The sequence below is a fragment of the Crocodylus siamensis genome, chromosome 5 (assembly GCF_052110815.1).
Source record: "Crocodylus siamensis isolate JL-2025a chromosome 5, ASM5211081v1, whole genome shotgun sequence".
Taxonomy (NCBI): Eukaryota; Metazoa; Chordata; order Crocodylia; family Crocodylidae; genus Crocodylus; species Crocodylus siamensis.
This window is the reverse complement of record NC_143399.1, coordinates 148,881,539-148,902,581: the sequence shown is the minus strand read 5'-3', so window position 1 is coordinate 148,902,581 and position 21,043 is coordinate 148,881,539. Positions and strand designations below refer to the sequence as shown.

At 42.9% G+C, this 21,043-nt stretch overlaps 1 protein-coding gene across 1 annotated transcript in view; it reads right to left on the bottom strand.

The window, feature by feature from the left end:
* SCRN1 (secernin 1) overlaps window positions 1-21,043 on the bottom strand; it is a 74,430-nt gene that overhangs the window by 38,545 nt on the left and 14,842 nt on the right. Inside the window, exon 2 of the mRNA XM_090046643.1 lies at window positions 9,936-10,095. Coding sequence (XP_089902769.1) covers window positions 9,936-10,094 — 159 coding nt within the window. The 5' untranslated portion in view covers window position 10,095. The remainder of the gene's footprint in view (window positions 1-9,935; window positions 10,096-21,043) is intronic.

Below are 21,043 nucleotides of genomic sequence, written 5' to 3'. Positions count from 1 at the left end.
TTATTTCAAGAGGAATGTTAAAATGAAATTAGGTGCAAAGTAAAAGCAAGCATAAAGCCTAGGAATTAACAGTATTTCTTCTATTTCACTTATAGTATCAAAAAAAGAATCTGATAAAGACAGATCTAAATATAGAACAAAGCTGAAACACTGCTTGCAACCAAGCTCAGGCGCACAGAATTGCTGGATGCATTTCAACAAATGGAATAAAGGCATAAGCACAAGAGATTTTTTCTTGTATTAATGAAAAGCAACTATTGTGTTGCTTCTGCTGTACTCAGATGGCAGGAGTCTGATTCCTTGCACTGCCAGCTAGACTGGGAAATAGCAGCCAAGTCTGATTGGCCTCGGCCTTCAAAGGCAGTGGCAAGGGCTGCCATTTTAGAAAGAGACATTCTTTGAAGAAAGGCTAAAGGCAGGAATGCCCCATCAACAGGTGTTTAGTCAGTTTTGACAAGTTTTGCATTTTTGCTGCAGTGGCCAATGGTCTTTGCTTAGCTCTTCTCTACTGTGAAGGCAGGTAGCACAACTATTTGTATTACTGCTGTGCCTAGGATAGAATGGACTAAGGGCACATCTACACTGCAGAGTACTGCATGCATGCCCAAGTTAGGTTAAAAGCAGTTAGCTCACCTACCAATGGAAGTGCAACCATGGAGCTCAGCAGAGGCTTTAACACCCACCTCAGAGTCAGGGTGAATGGTTGGCTGACAAACCTGCATAGCTTTGTGGCTGTGCAGTGCTACTGGTATCAAGATAGTTACTTTTGCTGCATTCAGGGTCATGACACAACCATTAACATACCCCAGCACCCCATCGTGCAAATGCAGAACAGTGACACAAAACAAGTTCATAACTTTCTTAGGTTAAAAATCTTGTTTGTTTACTGTAAAAGACCCAGTATACTTTTATTGTGCCCTCCACTTCTGTGCGTACATCAGCCTATGATTTTTGTAAGTGTATAACAGAATGCCAGTCCCAATTTGTTGCCTATTGCTTACATTGTAACAAACTCCACTTACCTACATATTGGATAAGTGCATAAATTCCTTAAGTTGAGATAAATTCTTTGGTTTAACCATCAACTCTGTAATCACCTGCATCTGCTTTAACTGCATCAAAAAAGTAAAGGGGAGCAGGTGACAGAGCTGTTATTTGCTGCTTTGAAGAGTGACAGAAGTCAGTCAATCATTTCCATGACTACTAATACCACATTTCAGTACGTAAGCACTGTTACTTTCCTAAACAGCCCTGAAACTAAGACTAGTTCTACTCAAATTCAGGGCTTCTAACAGTGAGTTTGGGGTTGTTGATATAGCATTAAAATAAATAAATAAAGCACTGCAAGCAAGATTTGTAAGTACAGTCAGCCCTGTGGTATTAACAGCCTTGAAGCTCACTGATTCCCTTCCTTTTCAAGACTTTCAATCATCAGAATCAGGCCTGCTAATCCTACAGGTCTGTATACTTAAGGAGTGCTGCTTACCTTAAAATTTAGATAAGCACTGAGCCCTTTTTAAGCTGAAAACCTTGCACTTGTTCCAGTACTTTTTCATAAATTGTACTTGGTTTAACACTGCTGCTTCACTACATTCATGCTCCTAGCATTCAGAAAGCAACAATATTTTTAAAATCATTAGTAATACCACTTATCTCCAGCTGTAGTGTTTATAGCTCTTACACTTCAGAAGACCAAAAAAATGATAGGGCTGGAGTTTATTCCAAAAGAAGAAAATGAGAGACAACTGAAATACATGCATACAGTTCATAAAAAGAAACACACATGTGTTTTTATTTCCAAAACCCCTAACCAGTAGGACTTTTAATGCATATGGGGCAGCTACGGAAATAAGATAGACTACACTTAGTAAAACAATTTTCAAACAAAACACTTAAGTGTACTGAGACACTGCATCCAGAAAGGGTATCTAGAGATTCTATATGAGAAAGCTGATTAAGCAATCAAAAACATCTCTTGCTTACATGAATTATCAATCAGTCACTCTCATGGGCACCAAGTGGTAAAAGTTTTAACACTAAAGATGAATAGCACATGAAGTTAATTGAAATGCATGAGAAATGATCCCCCGCAAAGAAGCCCCATGCAATGAAAGCACTAAAGAATATAACCTCTGTGTTCTGGAACATCTTAAACTGATTTGTATCTGACCACTCAGAAGTCTCTTTGGGGACTTCTAAATTGGATTGCCACATTCTTACCACTGCTCCATGTAAATTGTATGGCTTTTATACATTTCAACTGGGAAAACCTCACTTGCAGATATAATCTGGTTAACTCTAATTGCTGGCATAAAAGCGAACTGAAATGTGCCAGCAGACCCAAACAGCAACATTACTGGGATTTCTGATTTTACAGACGTTGAAGCCCACAGGTCTCTAAACTAGCTGAACTGTTTTCAGGACAGACATCCAGTTTACTTTATGTTTGCAGAAGGCCAACTAGCCTCTTTTCACTTTCACTGCTAAATGCAGGCACAATGGAGCCCAACTTACCTCTATGGACTTCTGAACAGTAGGTGGTAGAGATTTCATAACATTGCTAGAAAAGTGCAACCACAATTATCATTTTTATCTGATATAACCAGGCATAAATTATGCAAAAACCCCTTTTGGGACTGGCATAATTCTTCATGAAGGAACTCTTATCTTGTATTAAAATAGCTTTTCTGGATCCAAGATGCTGAAGAAAAAATAAAAGGCAGAAATTTCTTCCATATAGGGATCACAATCCCTTATTTCATTGGGAGCCGGGGGGGGAGATTGCTGTAGAAATTAATGTTTCATAGAAATTAAAATCCTCTATATTATTACAGATATGCTAAGGACTAAATTATGCTTTTTTGAAAACTAACCTTGAACCATCCCTTAGAATGAATATTAATTTTTTTGCTCCATCAAATACTATTTACCCACTTAGCACACACCCCTTCACCAAAATTAAAATTTGAAGTCTCAGATCTGAGAACCTTAAGGCTAGGGATAGACATTACACATAAACTGGTTTAAATGATCAGAAACTGGTTTAAACCTGCAACAAAACAGATGTTCAGTACACATAAACCAGTTTGAAAATGGCTGAAACTGGTTTGAAATAAACCTGGTTCAGTGTAGTATCAGACTTAACTGAGTTGGGTCAAACTGGTTTGTGCAATGTCTATCCCAGACCCCTTCCTGGTTTAAGCTGCATTAGACTCCCTCAGAATCCCAGATGCTTTGCTGGGAGGGGCTCTGCTCCCTGGCTGCAGCTCCAGCAGAGACTGCAGACACAACAGTGTCTGCCTGGCTTCCTCCTGCCCCCCCTCACCCGCCCCACCTTGCTGCTCAAGCAGGGACTCTTTCCTCCCCTCTGCCTTACACAGACACCTAGCAGCATTAGCTAGCATACCACATGTGGTCCATGCTGTGGAAGACAGGACAAAAGGCAGACAGCACAGTGCCAACTTAGGGCTTTGGGAGTTAACCAATAGTTAGCTGGTAAGGTCCCTCTGTTCCTTCTTTGGAACAGCTGCTTAAGAAGAGCCTGAACTAATGGAGAGAAGCTGTTGTTTTCTTAATGGGCTGATAAACTTCAAGTTAGGAGTGATAAACACTGTGTTATCAACTCCTTTCTGGGCTGGTGGGGGCAGGGGAGGAGCCCTCCCTAATTAGAGCAACTTGCCTGGGCCTGGCCATGCCCCCCTCAGCTCAGTACTGTGGAAAAGAGGGAAGGCTGCTTTAGTGCCCTCCGGCCTTTAGCCTGAGCCACTACAGGCATGTGTCACATTACTTCAGTCCAGAGGGGATGTCTGGGTGGTTACAAACCAATTTAGCCTAGCCAGGTTAGACTAACCTGCAAAGATTGAATCAATTCAGGCTACAGCTTTTTGAAAGTCTGTCCCTAGCCTAAGTTGCTTAAATCAATTGACAAAAACCATTCGAAATGGCTACTGTAGTCAGAACAGCCTGCCCCAAGCTGTCAATGTTGCTGCTATGAGACTGGACTGGTGCCAGAGCAAAAACATATTCTGTGCCCCAGGACTACAGCATGGACAGAGCCTGCCAGACCAGAACAAGAGTAAACAGGGTATGTGTATTGGGGGGGGGGGGGGAGGAGGCAACAGCAGGTTAAAAAAACCCCCCAAAAAACACACACACTAAAGTTTGGGATCAAGTAGTGTTTATGACTATTTTTCAGACTCTGGAGAATAACTAAGGCAACAATGCTAGTCTAAAAAGGTACTAGGGAACCCTTGTTAGCATGCTGGTACTTAGGTACAGGACTCCAGGCAGACCCAACTGGATACATCTCTATTTCTTATATTATTATTTTTTGCTTAAAAACCTCCTTAGCCTAGGGGCATTTTAGGATCAATCCTCATGACTTGATAGGCTGCAAAGTTTCTTGAGAACCACCAATAATGGAAATTGTTCATAAAAAGAGACCTGACTCAAGAATTTTAGGAATTAAAAAAAAAAATCTTGTCAATTAGTGGAAAGGTTAGTTGCAAGTCCAGAGCCAAAAATATCATTTTCCTGGGAGTTTTAAAACAACATAAGGGCCCCTGTTCCTGCTTTACTGAGCTTATTTTTCTGCACATGTACTTAGGCTTCTCAAACAAACAAGAAAAGCACACCAATTATATCAGCTAAGTTTAGAGTACCATACTATTAGCCCATAGTCACATCAATAAAACACAAAAAAAAAAAAACAGACTTTCAAGAACGTTATCACAGATACGTACCCACAGACTTTACACTCTTAATAAAAGAGCCCCATTGTTCAGTGTTTTGGAAACCTGCTGACATGGCAGAGATGGAGAAGAGGTAGTTTTGATGAGCTAGCTAAAATAGATTGTAGCATTTTTAAGAACTGAGTTCTAAATTTAAAATTATTTGTTTCATGTGCTGAAAGTACCCTAATCCTTGTTTGGGCACTTGTACCAATGCCATGAGCTAGCTAGCCAGGAGTCTACATTCAGTTACAAAGCAATAATGCAAAATAAATAAAATTAACCACTATTTTTAGACTCAATCAGTGCAGGACTAGGATTTACAAACGTAGGAATTCAGACCTTAAACTATTCAAGGCAAATGTTCCAAATACATGAGCTCAAGTTGAGCTATATACAATGTACAATATATAATGAATTATTTTAAGTACACTTTCATTGCCAAATGAAATTGATGGATTGAGTTTATTTATTCTTTTACTGAAAAAGTGCATACAAATCCATAGCATAAGAGTGGATAAAAACAGTCTTCACTTGAAAAGTTAGATGTAAAAGGAGAATGGCAATCAACCACTGAGGTGCAAAAGATTAGCATAATAGTTTAGGAGACTTCCATAATAAGACTGCATATCTAAAAATCTTGCACAGCTTGCTCCAATCCTATGTGATTCATAAAACGCTATAAAAATTATGGAGAGACCATAGCTACAGCAAAAATAAGCATAGAATGCTTTTGGCAGTTCTAGATGTCTTATGGAATCTGCCACCATTCTGAGACAGACTAGTGTTATCATAAGCTTTCTTTTAACATTTTTTCCATGAACTATTGACTTGACAGATCTATGAATTTGCTTAAGATGTGAGTTTACTTTGGCATGACTGTTATTTTAAATATCTGGAGCATTTGATTTTCAACTGTCACTTCACATCTCTCTTGCTTTTAAGGATATAGTTTGACAATATATAGGGAATTACTGTCCAATCCAATTAATAATGTGTGTGCGGACACAGCAGAACTGAAAGTGTGCAGTTACTGCCACGAAAAGCAATATGCATTCTATACAGGCTTCCTGTGCTGTAAGATATGCACAAACTGCAGCTTATTAGCAGAAATCCAAAGCCAAATTCACCTCCAGTCATATTCACACTACATAGCTGCAGTACCTGGAACTGCAATGGAGGGACTATTTTTGATTTAATGAAATCTGGTTTGCATGACAGCAAAAAGTTAAAATACCAGTACAGTGTTCAAACACTTAAAACAAGAACAAAACAAAACACTAGACTGGCACTCTCACCTTCCTTCCATTTGACTGCTAACAAGATCATTTTAAAGAGGAAAAGCTTTTTAATTATAAGAGGCCAATATTTTTCATTACATCAGCTGCATGGCTGGGATAGACGGAAGCCAGAAACAGGAGTTCACTTCTGAGAGATTTCCATTGGTGGAATTTTTTTTCTGGAAGTACAAGCATACAGGCATTTAGCCTGAAGCCTCCACCCCTCCTTTGCTTTCTGTGCCTTCCCCAAACTAGGGAACAGGCTGGGGAGGTAAGAAACGGCTGCTCTCCCACTCTGCTCTGGGAGCCAAGCTGGCTGAACAGTGTGTCCCACTCCTCAAACCATGAGACCCATTCAAGGGAATGGGTAGTGGGCATTGCCCTGATGCTCCCACCCCCTCCCGGACTAGTCCAAAGGGGACAGGAGCAGCAGGGCAAAGCTGTCCACCCATTTCCCTGATCAGGGTAAGTGCAGGGAACACCGCCTAGCTTTAGGGACAGACATTACACATAAACTGGTTTAAGTGATCAGAAACTAGTTTAAACCTGTAACAGAACAGATGGTCAGTACACATAAACAAAATGGCTAGAACCAGTTTGAGATAAACCTGGTTGAATGTAGTGTCAGACTTAACTGATTTGGCTCAAACTGGTTTATGCAATGTCTATCCCAGATCCCTTGCTGGTTTAAGATAAGCCAGACATCCCCAGCATCCCAGTATGCTCTCGGGGCCAGGCAAGACTCTGCTCCACAGCAGGGATGGCCCCTCCCCCCTCACAACTCATTCCTTAAGCAGAGATCCCTTCCTGGTCTCTCCCACAGCACGAACTGTAGCCAGCACGTCGTATGCTAGCTAATGCTGCATAAGGCAGATAAGGCAGTGTCTGCTTAGGACTTTAACAGCTTAACTGGTAATGTCCCTGCATTCCTTCCTTCATAAAAAGCTGTTTGAGAAGACCTTACAGGGAGCAGGGCTCTGTTTTCTGATGTGGTGTTAAATGCTGATACAATAGCTGATAAATATTCTATTATCAAGTGGGAGGGGACCCCTCCCTAAGCAGTGTCCTGCCAGAGCGTGACCACGCTCCCCTCAGAAGGGAAGGAAGGGCTGCTCTAGCACCTCCCGGCTTCTAGCATGAGCCACTGCAGGCATGTGCCTGCATTTCTGGGGTGTCTGTACAGTTACAAACTGATTTAGCCTAGCCAGGTTAGACTAATCTGCAAAGACTGAATCAATTCAGGCTCAGGCTGTTTGAATGTCCTGAGCCTTATGGGTCAGGCTAAGAGAGGAGCATATGTGTGTTCACACTGGTGAAAGGTCTTGCAAAGATCTTCCACGTTGACACCTGGAAGATCTCTCCCCTGAAAGGGGCATATTTCCCTGAGAGAAATCGAGTGCACACGTCTGCTCATCACTTCTACTGCTAGTTGTTGTCTCAGTAGAAATGCTAATGCTGTGCATAGCCTAAGACAATCTTTCAAACGCAGTGCATTACTCTTCGCATCTTCTTAAAAGAGGTTCTCTTAAAAGAGGCTTTGGAAATGGCCAAGGAATTAAGGATATTCCAAAAAAGACAACTCCTTTTCCAATACTGGAGTTTTCTAGGTATCAGCAGGGCAATGCCCCCCAACCCTGCTGTGGAGCAGATATGGCTGAACTCTTATGTTGTAATTATTTGTTTTCCAAAATGTAAAACAAAGTTTTATGCTTCAAAACAGGCCAACAGGTCAGTCTATATTTGCACTGAAAAAGTTGAACAAAGTTGCACGTAATGACAGGCCTATGACTGGTGAACAGGCAACACCTATACAGTTCCACAAAGACAGAATGGGCTAGAGTAATAAGTGACAAGCACTTATCAGTAATATTAGAAAGTTAGTAATCCAGCAATATAAAGTAAGGAAGCTGCAGTAATTGACCGTAGTAGATGCTATTCAACTGTGTAATGAAGGATTTTTATTTTGTATATACTCCAAATCAATTCATGCCAAGGCTCAGTTCCTACTGTTCAGCTGCACTTGCTCTACACCAGGCTGGTAGAGGTGATGAGTTCTGCACTTGATAAGACATCAGAGTCAGTTTTCCTTGTAGCCATGTAGGATTTAAGTCTAATTTTTCAACCCGAGGGGGACACCTTTTTAGATGCACCCAAAAATTTTCCTCCCTTCCCCCATAAGTGCCACTCTGATCCCCTTCCTCTGCCCAATCCCCTCTGATTTCTGTATTTGAACATGTGCTCCCTGCCCCATCTCTAATTTGCCACAAAGAGGCTGCCCATGCCACTTATGGCACTCATTATTGCAGGTTTGCCACCCTTGCTCTATAGGTATAAAATGCTAACCTGTTTTTGACTGTAGCAGAGTTGCTTTTGCACAGTTCAGCTTAATAGAGCAACACCTTCCAACCTGTTACCCATTAAAATAAATACATAACTTTTAAAAATTGAACTCAACCTGTCCAAATAAAGTTATCTGATTATTCATGGAATATTTTGCATTGCACCAATGGCTTATTATTAAAAGTTTAAGCAAGCCTTGAACTACTGTAAAAATAGAGTAAGCTCTTCCTTAGCGCAAAAATAAGTACTTCAATTATAGACAACATGTAAGGGCTAGAAGTTTGTAGCAACTTAAAAAAAAAAGAAAAAAAATAAAGAAATCAGGATTTGTTAACTGGTCCAGACAAGAATATCATTAACCCTTACATCTTTTAAGGTCTGAAGGAAGAGGACGAGTACTTGAAGAAGAGGGCAAGATGACAGCAGCACACCCCACAAAAGTTATGGGGACACCATTGGGGAGGAAGGGGGACACTGAAACCACTCCTTTCTTCCTACCTTAAAGAAACTAAACTGCAAAATCAGCAGAGCCCATCTGTTTCAACTGACTTTAGGCTGCTTAGTCTGTATATTGTCAAGTACATTTGAAGCTTTGCTCCTGATTTTGGTTCTTACCTTCTGGTTTGTGAGCATGTCTTGTGCCTCCTGCAAATAAACCACAAATCCTGGGTGGCTTTTAACTCTCAACCCTAAATCACTGGGTCATGCCTAACCCACAGAACATACAGGAGCCATCCAAAAACTCCAAACAATCTTCAGAGGCAGCCAAAACAGATTTTCCAAGATGGCCCAGTGAAAATGGTAGGACTTTGTCCTATTCCAGCTGACTGTTAGCTCCAACCATTCCCTCCTCCCTTTCTCAGCCTGTTCACTTCATCCGTGCTCTCCCATTTCTCCCTCCATCTTCCTTGCCACAAATTCCCTTAATTTTCCTTCCCATTTAATTTATTCCCTCTTAACTAACCTCTCCCCACCCCTCACACAAAAACTTCACGTTAAATTAACATGCTAGTTGCTGCCACCACACTATCCCTTGTATGTTATTATGCCTTCCCTCTCACACAGGTATCTTGTCTATTTAAGATTGTAAACTCTTTTTGGTATAGAGGCTGCCAGCGACAGTGCCTGGCACAATAACGCCCTATTCTTGATTAGTCCTTGGGCGCAATTGCAATGAACATGATTAATAGCATCATGAAAGGAATAATACAAAGTTTGTTGGTTTGCCCTTATTAGGAAAGTTTTTACCTCAAAACAGAACCTTGAAGTATTAGCCTTTGGGTCTTGAACAAGCAGCTGGGATGCAGAAGTGTCAGTCTGTCTACTGGGAAAAAAAGCAGCCCAAAGATGACCCTCAACTTAAACTGAGACTAATCTCTCTTTAAGTAAGACTCTAAAGAGTGTTCCCACTGTCTCCTCCCAAGCTTGTCTTGAAGGAAGGGCAAAGAATGCAGCATTGTTTAGTCTCCCTTGACCTCAAAAATTTGTGCAGAAGGAAGAATGATGACCACTCCAAGGTCCAACAGGGAAGCAAGGGACAAAGCTCAAATGATATTCACTACCACCATAATGAAAAGCCCCTTACCTCAACCTTGCTTTCTGGATCATGAGTAGCAGCAGCAAAATAGACTACTTCCTGTACTTCATCTCTAGGCCGTGTAGAATTTTTTCCAAACACAACAAGACCATCTTTAGTGCATGGGGGAAATGCAACAAAGCAATAACTGGGAGGAGCTGCAGCCATCCTAAAAAACAAAGAAAAGATACAAGATTAATATTTTAGCTAATATTCAAATATTTAATATGTGGTTACAACTGAGGAGCAAAAATATATTCCAGTGTCACCACTTTCTTATTCCCTTTTCAGTCGTCCAGTGAAGAGTGCAATTAAAGTGAAAGAAACAGGTCAGTTCAACTTAGCCTTACTTGGGGTTCAATAAACACAATGAAGTTACAGTAGACTTAATTAAAGCAGCTACTAACCAAATTGGGAAGGCAGAGGCAGACGAAAGGAAAAGCAAAAACAACTGTGCCTTGAGAATGAGAGCAGTTAGTTTTCATGGAAGGGAAGTATTTCTGTATTGGAGTTGTTTGGTGACATGTTCCCCAGTTGTGCTCACTCAAACAAGCACGGTACTGTAGCACAGAGATGTAGAAGAATTTAAAATACTCTAGCTCATTTCTCCAGTGCAGTTTTAGGGGAAAAGAAAAAGAGAGAGCATCTGTGGAATTCTTAACATGGAATAATGGTATATTTCTGTCCTGGTTCCAATTATACTTGAAGGCACAAGTTCCAGTTAAGCTACCCGGCAGCCTCTGCTACCTAAACCAAGAGAGAGAAGTTACAATAACACTTGCTAAGCAATCAAAGATGGTGGTATGTATATATTTTTTTACTTCAGGTTAATTGATTGCCAGCTTGTGTGTTTGTAAAGCCTAGTCTGGATACTTCAAGTATCTGTACCAGGATATACACCTGTTAACTGATTAAGTTCTCATATTTGTGCTTGTAAAAGCTCAAGCACACCCTGGCATAAACAGATTGCTGGAGGACTGTTCCCTCCAATCAACTGTCATGGTCATCTTCAAGTACAAACTTCTCTTCCCCTTGCATATAAAAATGGAGAACTTGCATTAATGTCAGGAATGTATGTCACATGCTTCTTGAAGAAAAGTGTATTTTGTCAAAAAAAATCATTACAAGCATATGTGAACTTCCATACTTTAATAGATACCACTACTATTGGGGTGCTTTCCCATGCCAAGATAGCTTAAAAAGGAGTAAAAATTAAAGTCTGTTTTAATTTTAACAATTTGATCAAAACTGCCTTTAGTCATTGATTGACTAGATGAACAGCTGGTATCACTGATGTTTTACAAGTTAAGCCTTGAAGAGAAACATTTTTAAAAAAAAGTGCATTATTTTTATGAAATATATATTTTGGAGGCTACTTCTGTTATTTCAAGCTTACAACATAAAATGAAATTCCAACCGTCATTCTAGTCCCTGGAGAAAATCAGATATCCACAAACAAACACTGAGAGTTTTCTTCCTGGGTTCCAATATTATTTAATATCAGGTGTTTTACAGGCAGGTTTGAAGACAAGGTGCTGATTCAAGGCTTATGGCCATCTTAACCATGTAGAGGAGGCAAAATTAGTAAGTGACCAGAGTACAAAGATTACAATACAGCAAGTGTTTTTTTTTGCCTAGTTCAGTTATACATTCTAAGTGATATTCTACAGAAAAAAAAAAAGATGTTATTGTTCAGTGATTTGCTGTTATGAAGAAGTCAGTAACACTGATTTTTCTAACATACCTAAGAGCTAGAGCTATACCACTGGGGGAAGGTGAGAGGGGAAGAAGAAAAAAACCCCAAACCCCCAAAACCAACAAGCAGTGCTTCAAGTTTACTGTTGGTCTGCTATGACACCCTTCCTACTCTATCCCCACTCCAGAAGAGTTACAGGTGACTTGTAAATCTCTTGGGGCCCTTCTACACATGCAAGTAAAGGTGCAATAGGATACAAGGGTTATAGACGTGCCCCAGGAGGCACAGGGAAGGGGGTGGGGAGGGCACTTTAATTAGTGCGGCTCTGAGAGCCGTGTTAACTTAAGCACCTGGAGCATCATGTGCATCAGCGTCCCCCTGCTGAAAAATGGCAGTGGGAGCACTTTAACTAAAGCTAGTTCAAAGTGCCCCACCGCTATTTTTCAACATGGGGATGCTGATACACGTGACAATGGAGTCTGCTGGAGCGCAGTAATTACCACACTCCAGCAGACTCAATCAAGTTGGTTCTAACGCACTGCAATTACAGCACATTGGAGCCCCAAATGTGCAGTCCACGCAATCGCTCCTCCTGCTATGCTACACCTGCCTGGCAAGAGCAGCAACTGTGGGATTGCACATTTAAATCCCATCCCAACTTACTACCAGTGCAGGGGAAACCTGATCCCATGCTCCCCCTGCTCCAGTAAGATGCATGCTCCTGCAGCTGGGACCCCCATTCTCCCATCCTCAGGTGCTTTACACACCTGTGGGGCTGGTGGGGTGCCAGAACCCAGAGTCACCAGCTGCAAGACTCTGGGTCATGGCAGCTATCTGGCACTGCTGGGACCCAGAGTCAGTAGTTGCTAGGGCTCAGAGCCCCACCTAGAAATGGTGCACTCCTGCGGCTGGGAGCCCAGTCAGCTGACACAGGGGAGTCTGCTAAACATGGAAACTAAAGCCAGATACCAACCAGCTATGAAGTTAGTACACATTTTCAAGGTCTAACTTTATAACTGGTTGGAGTTAATGGCATGATAGGTATTTTGCATGTGTAGCTGGTTTCAGTTAAACTGCCCAATTAAATAGCTAACTGCACAACGCCAGTTCTGTGTAAATGGCATGGGCAACTGATGCCTCCCAAGTCTGGTGGGACACCAAATCGCTGAAGGGGGAGGGTGTCCCCCAGTGACCAATCACCAAGCCAGTAGCAAAACTGGAAGTGCACTTCTTGTTTTGCGGCTGGCACTTCCAGGGGGTGCACAACCAATGTCTGGGGGTACATGTGCACCCGCATACACCTCCTACATGTCGCCAATGGTCAAGGGGGCCTTAGAGAGAATTCCTCCCCCAGCTACGCTCCAGAGATCAAATACCACCCCAGCTTTCTGAAGCATGCTAGGAAGCTCTGGAAGGCGAGAAACTCAACTGATAGTTTACCAGGCAGAGATTTTTCAATTCTTCCTAGATCAGTGATTCTCAACCAGGGTGCTGTGGTAACTTGATAAATGTGCTAAGAGTGAAGCAGCTAAAAATAAATAGAGAAGCTCAGGCTCAAGCTTGTCCCTCCCTGGATGATCCCCCATTCCCACTGCTAAGCCCTTCTGCAAGGAAGTAAGCATTGTATTCTATAAAATTAGTTTTTTAAATTGGGTGCCACAAAATTAACAAGTTATGGAGGAGCACCTTGAGTCCAATGAGGGGTGCCTCAAGTCCAAGACGGTTGAGAATTACTGTTCTAGATACTGTCATGTCTCCAAGATGTTGTGTTTCAATACTGTGACACTGAAAGTTAGGACTCGCGCTTTGTGAAATTTATGTCTACCCACTACATGCTACTAAGTGACAGATATACCCTGTACAGGAGGGATCGCGGTGACAAAAGGGGCGGGGGTGTAGCTCTCTATGTGAAGGAAAGCTACATGTCCCTGCAAGCTGATGTTGGCAACCGGCATGGACAGCTAGAGACCCTCTGGGTAAAAATTCATGGGAAAAACGGCACAGGGGACACAACGGTGGGAGTCTACTACAGACCTCCCACTCAAAGTCCTGAGCTTGACCAGGAGTTCGCCCGGGAACTGATTGAGGCCGCTTGCTCCAGGACCTTGGTTGTCATGGATGACTTCAATTACCCGGACATCTCCTGGGAAGATAACTCAGCAAAATCCGAGCAGTCGCAAAGCTTTCTCTCGTGCGTGGATGACCTCTATCTGACTCAAGAAGTCTATGGGCCAACGAGAGGCAAAGCGCTGCTCGACCTGGTACTGGCTACAGGGGACGACCTAATCGGCAACCTAGTGATCGATGGGAAGCTGGGTGACAGCGACCACGAGCTGATCACCTTCACCATCCGCCGTAAAGCTGGCAAGTCAGTCAGCAACACAGAAGTCCTTGACTTCAGAAAAGCCGACTTTGACAAGCTCAAGAGGCTTGTCGGTCAGGCCCTCAGGGACCGTGACCCCAGGGAGATGGGAGTTCAAGAAGAGTGGTTGCTTCTCAAGGAAGCAATTCTCAATGCACAAGCTAAATCTATTCCAACACGGAGGAAAAGGCAGCAAGAAGGCACAGCAGCCCTCCTGGCTCTCTAGGGAACTAGTGGACCTCCTGCGGCTAAAAAGGAAAGCCTACAAAGGATGGAGGATGGGATTCACCTCCAAGGAGGATTATTGTGCGCTGGTCTGGTCCTGCAGGGAGCAAACCAGGAAAGCCAAGGCTGCAACTGAACTCCAACTAGCTTCAAGCATCAAGGACAACAAAAAGTCCTTTTTCAGATATGTGGGGAGCCGGAGGAAAAGCAAGGGCAATGTTGGACCCCTGCTAAACCAGATGGGGCAACTGACAACTGATGCCCAGGAAAAAGCCAACCTATTAAATAGGACTTTGCGTCAGTCTTTCATCAGTCCCGTGGGACACGCATGCTTGCTATGGGACAGGGAGATCTGGGTGATGGGGATCCCCTACCCTCCATAAATGCTGACCTCGTGAAGGAACACCTTGAGAAGCTGGACACCTTCAAGTCAGCCAGCCCTGACAATCTGCACCCCAGGGTACTCAAGCAGCTGACGAGCGTCATAGCCCAGCCCCTGGCACGGATCTTTGAAAACTCCTGGCGCTCTGGTGTAGTGCCGGAAGACTGGAAGAAGGCCAATGTGGTGCCGATCTTCAAGAAAGGGAGGAGAGTGGATCCAGCTAACTACAGGCCCATTAGCCTGACTTCTATCCTGGGGAAGATCTTAGAAAAGTTTATTAAGGAGGCCATCCTTGAGGGACTGGCCCAGGCTAACATCCTAAGGGATAGCCAGCACGGGTTTGTTGCAGGTAGGTCTTGTTTGACCAATCTCATTTCCTTCTATGACCAGGTGACCTATCACCTGGACAAGGGAGAAGAGATTGATGTCATATATCTTGACTTCAAAAAAGCCTTTGATCTGGTATCCCACGATCACCTCTTGGCCAAACTGGCCAGTTGTGGCCTTGGCTCCACCACAATCCGCTGGCTGGGAAACTGGCTCTGTGGTCGGACCCAGAGGGTTGTAATCGATGGCAGTCACTCATCGTGATGCCCTGTGACCAGTGGGGTCCCTCAAGGCTCTGTCCTGTGACCCATCCTGTTCAACATCTTCATTAATGATGTGGACATTGGAGTCAGGAGTGGACTGGCCAAGTTCGCCGATGACACCAAACTTTGGGGCAAAGCATCCACGCCAGAAGATAGGCGGGTGATTCAGGCTGACCTGGACAAGCTCAGCAAATGGGCGGACGAGAACCTGATGGTGTTTAACACCGAAAAATGCAAGGTTCTCCACCTCGGGAGGAAAAACCTGCAGCATCCTTATAGGCTCGGCAGTGCTACGTTGGATAGCACTACAGAAGAAAGAGACTTGGGGGTCTTGACCACAAGATGAACATGAGCCTCCAATGTGATGCTGCGGCTAGTAAAGCGACCAAAATGCTGGCTTCCATCCATAGATGCTTCTCGAGCAAATCCCGGGACGTCATTCTCCCCTTGTACTCGGCCTTGGTGAGGCCGCAGCTGGAGTACTGCGTCCAGTTTTGGGCTCCACCATTCAAAAAGGATGTGGAGAAGCTTGAGAGAGTCCAGAGGAGAGCCACGCGCATGATCAGAGGTCAGGAAAACAGATCTTACGATGACAGGCTGAGAGCCATGGGACTCTTTAGCCTGGAAAAGCGTAGGCTCAGGGGTGATCTGATGGCCACCTATAAGTTTATCAGGGGTGACCACCAGGATCTGGGGGAACGTTTGTTCACCAGAGCGCCCCAAGGGATGACTAGGTCGAACGGTCACAAACTCCTGCAAGACTGTTTCAGGCTGGACATAAGGAAGAATTTCTTTACTGTCCGAGCCCCCAAGGTCTGGAACAGTCTGCCATTGGAGGTGGCAGACTCCAAGAGTAAATTGGATGCTTATCTTGCTGGGATCCTATGACCCCAGCTGACTTCCTGCCCTTTGGGCAGGGGGCTGGACTCGATCTCCCGAGGTCCATTCCAGCCCTAATGTCTATGAAATCTATGAAATATACTGTACATCAAGATACTCAGAAACACTAAGGCCCCTGTCAGCACAAAGTTTTCTGTACTGTTAGTGCTTATCCTGTGTCAAACACAGATCCCGTATTGGGTCAGAGTTCATTTGTTCCAAGAGGTGCTTATTCCCTTCTGGAATACACCATAGTATTTTTTCCCACTATCCTCCACTGTGCCAAATGCAGTTTTTAGTGCTACCATCTATACTAAAACCTTTATGGTTAGGAGTGCACTACATTGAAGAAAACAGCTGGATATGCTAAGTTCAAATGACTGTACTCTCATATGTCTGCTGTGTAACCTAATGTGCAAAATATGCCATCACTTTAGCCTCTGACAGACTCATTAGAGTACGATGTGATGCTCTTAGCTCCTTTTCAAGCAATATGGGCTTCTCTCCCACTGCTGAAGTTCAATATGGAAGTGTACAGAGTTCTATTTCATGAAGTACACTGCAGGTAGAGATTATTACCTATATCAAGGGGGGGGGGTTTGGTTTGTTTGTTTTTTAAAGCTGGTGGCCAGAACCGGTAGAAGTTCTAATGCAGGAGTAGGCAACCCCCAGCACATGTGCCAGAGCATGGCAAGCAAAGGCATTGTGCTTGGCACGTGCACCTCAGGGCGAATGGTAGGAGAGCCATGAGGGGCTTGATGTTTGTTTTGGCAGCGCAGTCTCGGTCTCTTCCTTGCCACCTGCTTCAAGGCACATGTGCACCCGCCACCAGCAACAAGCTGGGCCAGGGCTCCATGAATGCCAGTTCAGCTGCTTGCAGCCTCCTACTGCCTCCTGCAAGCAACCTGGGCTCTGTAGCAGGTGGAAGGGGCCTGCCCAAAGCCTGGGCTGGCTGTGGCAGGCAGCCAGGAAGTTGCAAGCAGCTGCACTGGGGTCCATGCAGCCCCAGCCCAGCTCTCTGCAGGTAGTGGGTGCATGCGTATCTTGGAGCACATGGTGGGGAAGGGGCCGGGGCTGTGCTGCCACAACAAGAATTGGGCCCCTCACAGCTCCTCTGCCATCTACCCCTGCAACATCAACATCTAACAAGTCAAGGTTGTGGGTGTTTTTGGCACTCTGCCCAAAAACATTGCTGACCCCTGTTCCAATGTCTATTTTTCTTTCCTTCTACAGAAATACTGGAGATCAGTACTAAACTTTTGTTTATACATGCACATGGGACTGCACACAGCTTATTAGGAAGGCATTTTTCCTCAACTATTGTGTGTCTCATTTCCAGGAGAAAGGAAAAAAGAGACTGTATATGATGCAGTTTTTCAAATACAGCCCACTTTCAGTTTTGTTTCAGGTAGTGTTGTTGAGTCATCTTTCCTGATCACAGCACTCCTTTCTCTAGACCTTTCCATTGGCTTTCTACCCAGTATCAAATTTCACCTAATCTGTATCCACGTCTCACCTTCAGTAAGCTTTGGTGCCTCTTCATCCTCTATGACGTTTTTCTCAGCCACTCTTACTAGGTTTTCACTAGTCACCTTTCTGCACACTCTTAGGCATAGTGCATCCTCCTTGCACTTGTCAGCAAGGTCCCTACTTCCTGCATCTTTACCATACTACTTCCAAGAATCAAGGTGATATTATATAAATAGACCTTTTATTATTCCTCTGAACTCCACTTCACCTGCCATGCTTAGGTTGTTAGTTCCTCCAAACAGGGACTATCATTTGTGGGGGAATTATGGAGGAGAAGAGGGGGAAGAACTACTCTTTGAGAATGAGATCCTAGCACTACTGTTTGATGAGACCCTAGCACATAAATGGAAGCCATCACAAACAAAAGATTGTGAAGAACATCTTACTATAATTTTTTTACCTAAAATATACTTTAGCACTATAGCCTCTACTTGTATGAACTATTAGTGCAAGAAGCCCATTTTCATCAACAACTGTATGCTGCTCCAACGTGGGCAGATTTCATATGAAAACCCTAGGCATGCCCCTCTACATGACACTATAAACTCAAAGTTGTCCTAATTATTCTTAGCACAAATGTTCAGCTGAAACAGGTTTCCTACCCCCACCCAATAGAAAGTACTATATTTTGTACATTAAGCATCGGCAATACCACGAAATACAAGCATTGTGCTGCTGCAAGTTAGACAATGGCAACTTATCCCCATCTGGATATTACTGGCTATATTCTTAAATGGGTTAAATGGAAAAAACAATAGAGCTACAGGTAGAAACAGACTCTGACCCTACTCTAATATATATATTTTTAAAACTTTCACCATGCTTTTCAGGTGAAGAGTTAAGAAGGTCCAGATAACTTATGAAAGTGATTGATAGAATCATGATTTAAAGTAGCTCAGAACACAGACACAAGGATGAGAGAAAACCATCTCTGGTTCTCCTGTTATTACCTGTGAGTTGTCACCCTACTAATGACATTTTTTTCACTCTCTCTCAAGTACAGCTTCATAAAAATTAAGTATTTAATGAACTTGATTGTGTGTGCCACTGACTTTATTTAGTTGACACCATCTAGTTGCCATGGCAATCTGTTTAATTTATGCCTGCAAAGTAGCTTTGATTAATGTGTTCCTTTATTTTTCCAGTATGTTCCTTCATTGTAAGGAATTTGGTTTAAAGACTGTCAAATTGGATCTAAATTTAATTAAATTACCATTATGAACTAATCTATTAAATTTGATACTAAGTACTTGGTTGCAGAAAGACTTGAAGCTCTGCATCCCTCTGTGAGACACCAGTTACTTTGCATTAGAGAGTTTTCACCCACCAGGCAAACAGTCTTAACCCTATAAGACCACCTAGACTACCTTAAAACTATATCAAGACAAATATGGATGACAAGTTTAGAGATTATAAACCTTATATTTAATATTATATACCACCTATAAAAGGCTTAGAATGTTTTAGTTCAGGTTCATTTTTCATATTGATAGTCTTACCAGTTCCAAGTTGTAAGAAGGGTCTCATAATTAGGACTTGATTGCATTTGCCCATGTAGGGTTAAGTTCTCAGTGATACATTTAGAACAAGGCTACCATTATATATGAGGCTATGTGTATGTGTGTGTGAAGGCAGTGACAATTTCATGAAAGATTTATTTAGATGTAGCTTTTTAAGTATGTATGTGCTGTTCATGTTTTCTATTCCAACTAGTGCTGTGACAGTGATGCAGGATATGCATTACACCTTCAGCATATTCACTCTTCACACAGAGAATTTTTTAGCACTTCAACATTAAAAAAGAAACACCTTAAGCTGAAAAACATCTTCTGTTCCCATTCTCAGTGGGAAGTTTCTTTAATTGTGAAGAGGGAGAGGGAATGGTGAAAAAAGGAAATCTTTTTAATAGACAACTATATTTAAAAGATACAAGAGAAAACTGCAGAATTTTAAAAAATAAAAAAGTTGCTACAACTTGCAGCTAAAATCTAGAGCAACCTTTTTGCCAGGAGTGCAGGGCTGCTTACAAAGCAACACCTGCTGCAGCCCTGCACCCCTGGTGGTCAGCAGATGTTGCATGGGGAAATGGGTAGGTAGTCATGCATTAAGACCTGGTGCATGCTGCCTCTGCTACAACAGAAAGAATAAACTGAAGGTGCTAGGATGCTGGAGAGATCCTCCTCTGCCTCTGTGACTGGAGTGTGCTACTGATTCCGTGAGCTGTGCAGTCCAGGTCCAGTCTCTTCACAGGCCACCCCTTACCTAGCGTCATCTCCTGTATAGTGCAGGTCATCAGACTTTACCCAGTAACTCTTCCATTAAATCCCAAACCTATCCAGTCTTGATCTGAAGATAAGAATAAGAACCCATCACTAATTTATTCACATGGTTGGCCCTCTTTGTTAAAATATTACAACTTTTTTTAAATGCAAGGTATCTGGTTCAGCTTCCAGACACTAGTTGTTGTTATGCTTCTCCATAGGTTAAACAGCTCTTTAGTATCCAGCATTTTTTTTCTTTTTAAAGGAGGTATGCTTTAAGTAACCTTTTTCCTGAAGAGAAATCGAGCTATTTAACCTCCAAACTTGGTATATCTATGTGTACGCTTTACTGCAGAGCTGACTAATTAATTCTGTAGTGAATTGTTACTGTCAGCATGTGCACCCATATTACAGCACAGTTAATTAACTAACTCTGCTGTAGGATAGTACATCTAGGACAAGTACTACTATCCTAGTGGAGTAGTTATGGGCACCAAAATGCACACACAGAAGATGACTGAGGCTGGCTGGGGCATGAGGGTGCTCCAGTGTGGGGGCTGCCTGCTGGGTAGCTCCACACTGGAGCACCCTCAAGGTCCAGCCAGCCCCTCCGCAGCATGTTGAGCCGAGATGGAGCAGCCCCAGGCAGTGGGCTGACCACCACGGACCTCCCGACAGCCATCTGCTACACCCTGGCTCAATATGCTGTGGTCCCAGGCAGATGTGTAAACGCTGTGCACAGGAGCAATAACCTCCAGCTCAAACTGTACCCTAGTTTATTGCTATATGATAATTGCACATGTAGATGCACCCACTGTAAGGCTTTCTTCCGGGCCTTCAAATCGTATTTATGATTCTTTTCCCAAATCTCAATGTTCTTTTAAAATGCTTTTCATATGTAGAGTATTTTCAAAACTGTAAAGAGTATTCCAGAAACTGTATTATCAAGGTCATGTACAGAAATTTAAAAAGTCATCTTCCTACTTATCCATCTATGGATTTGATCAGTGGTTCTCAATCATTTTAGGATTCATAGCACCCCTTAGTCTTCTGTAGTGAAAAATAGAGTGAAAGCTAATACACTAATTCTTCTGTTACGAAGAACCCAGAAAGACCACAACAGGTCAGATTTTTTTTTTTTTTTGAACACTCTGGATTCCTATTTAAAATCTCTGGGTTTACTCTTGAGAGT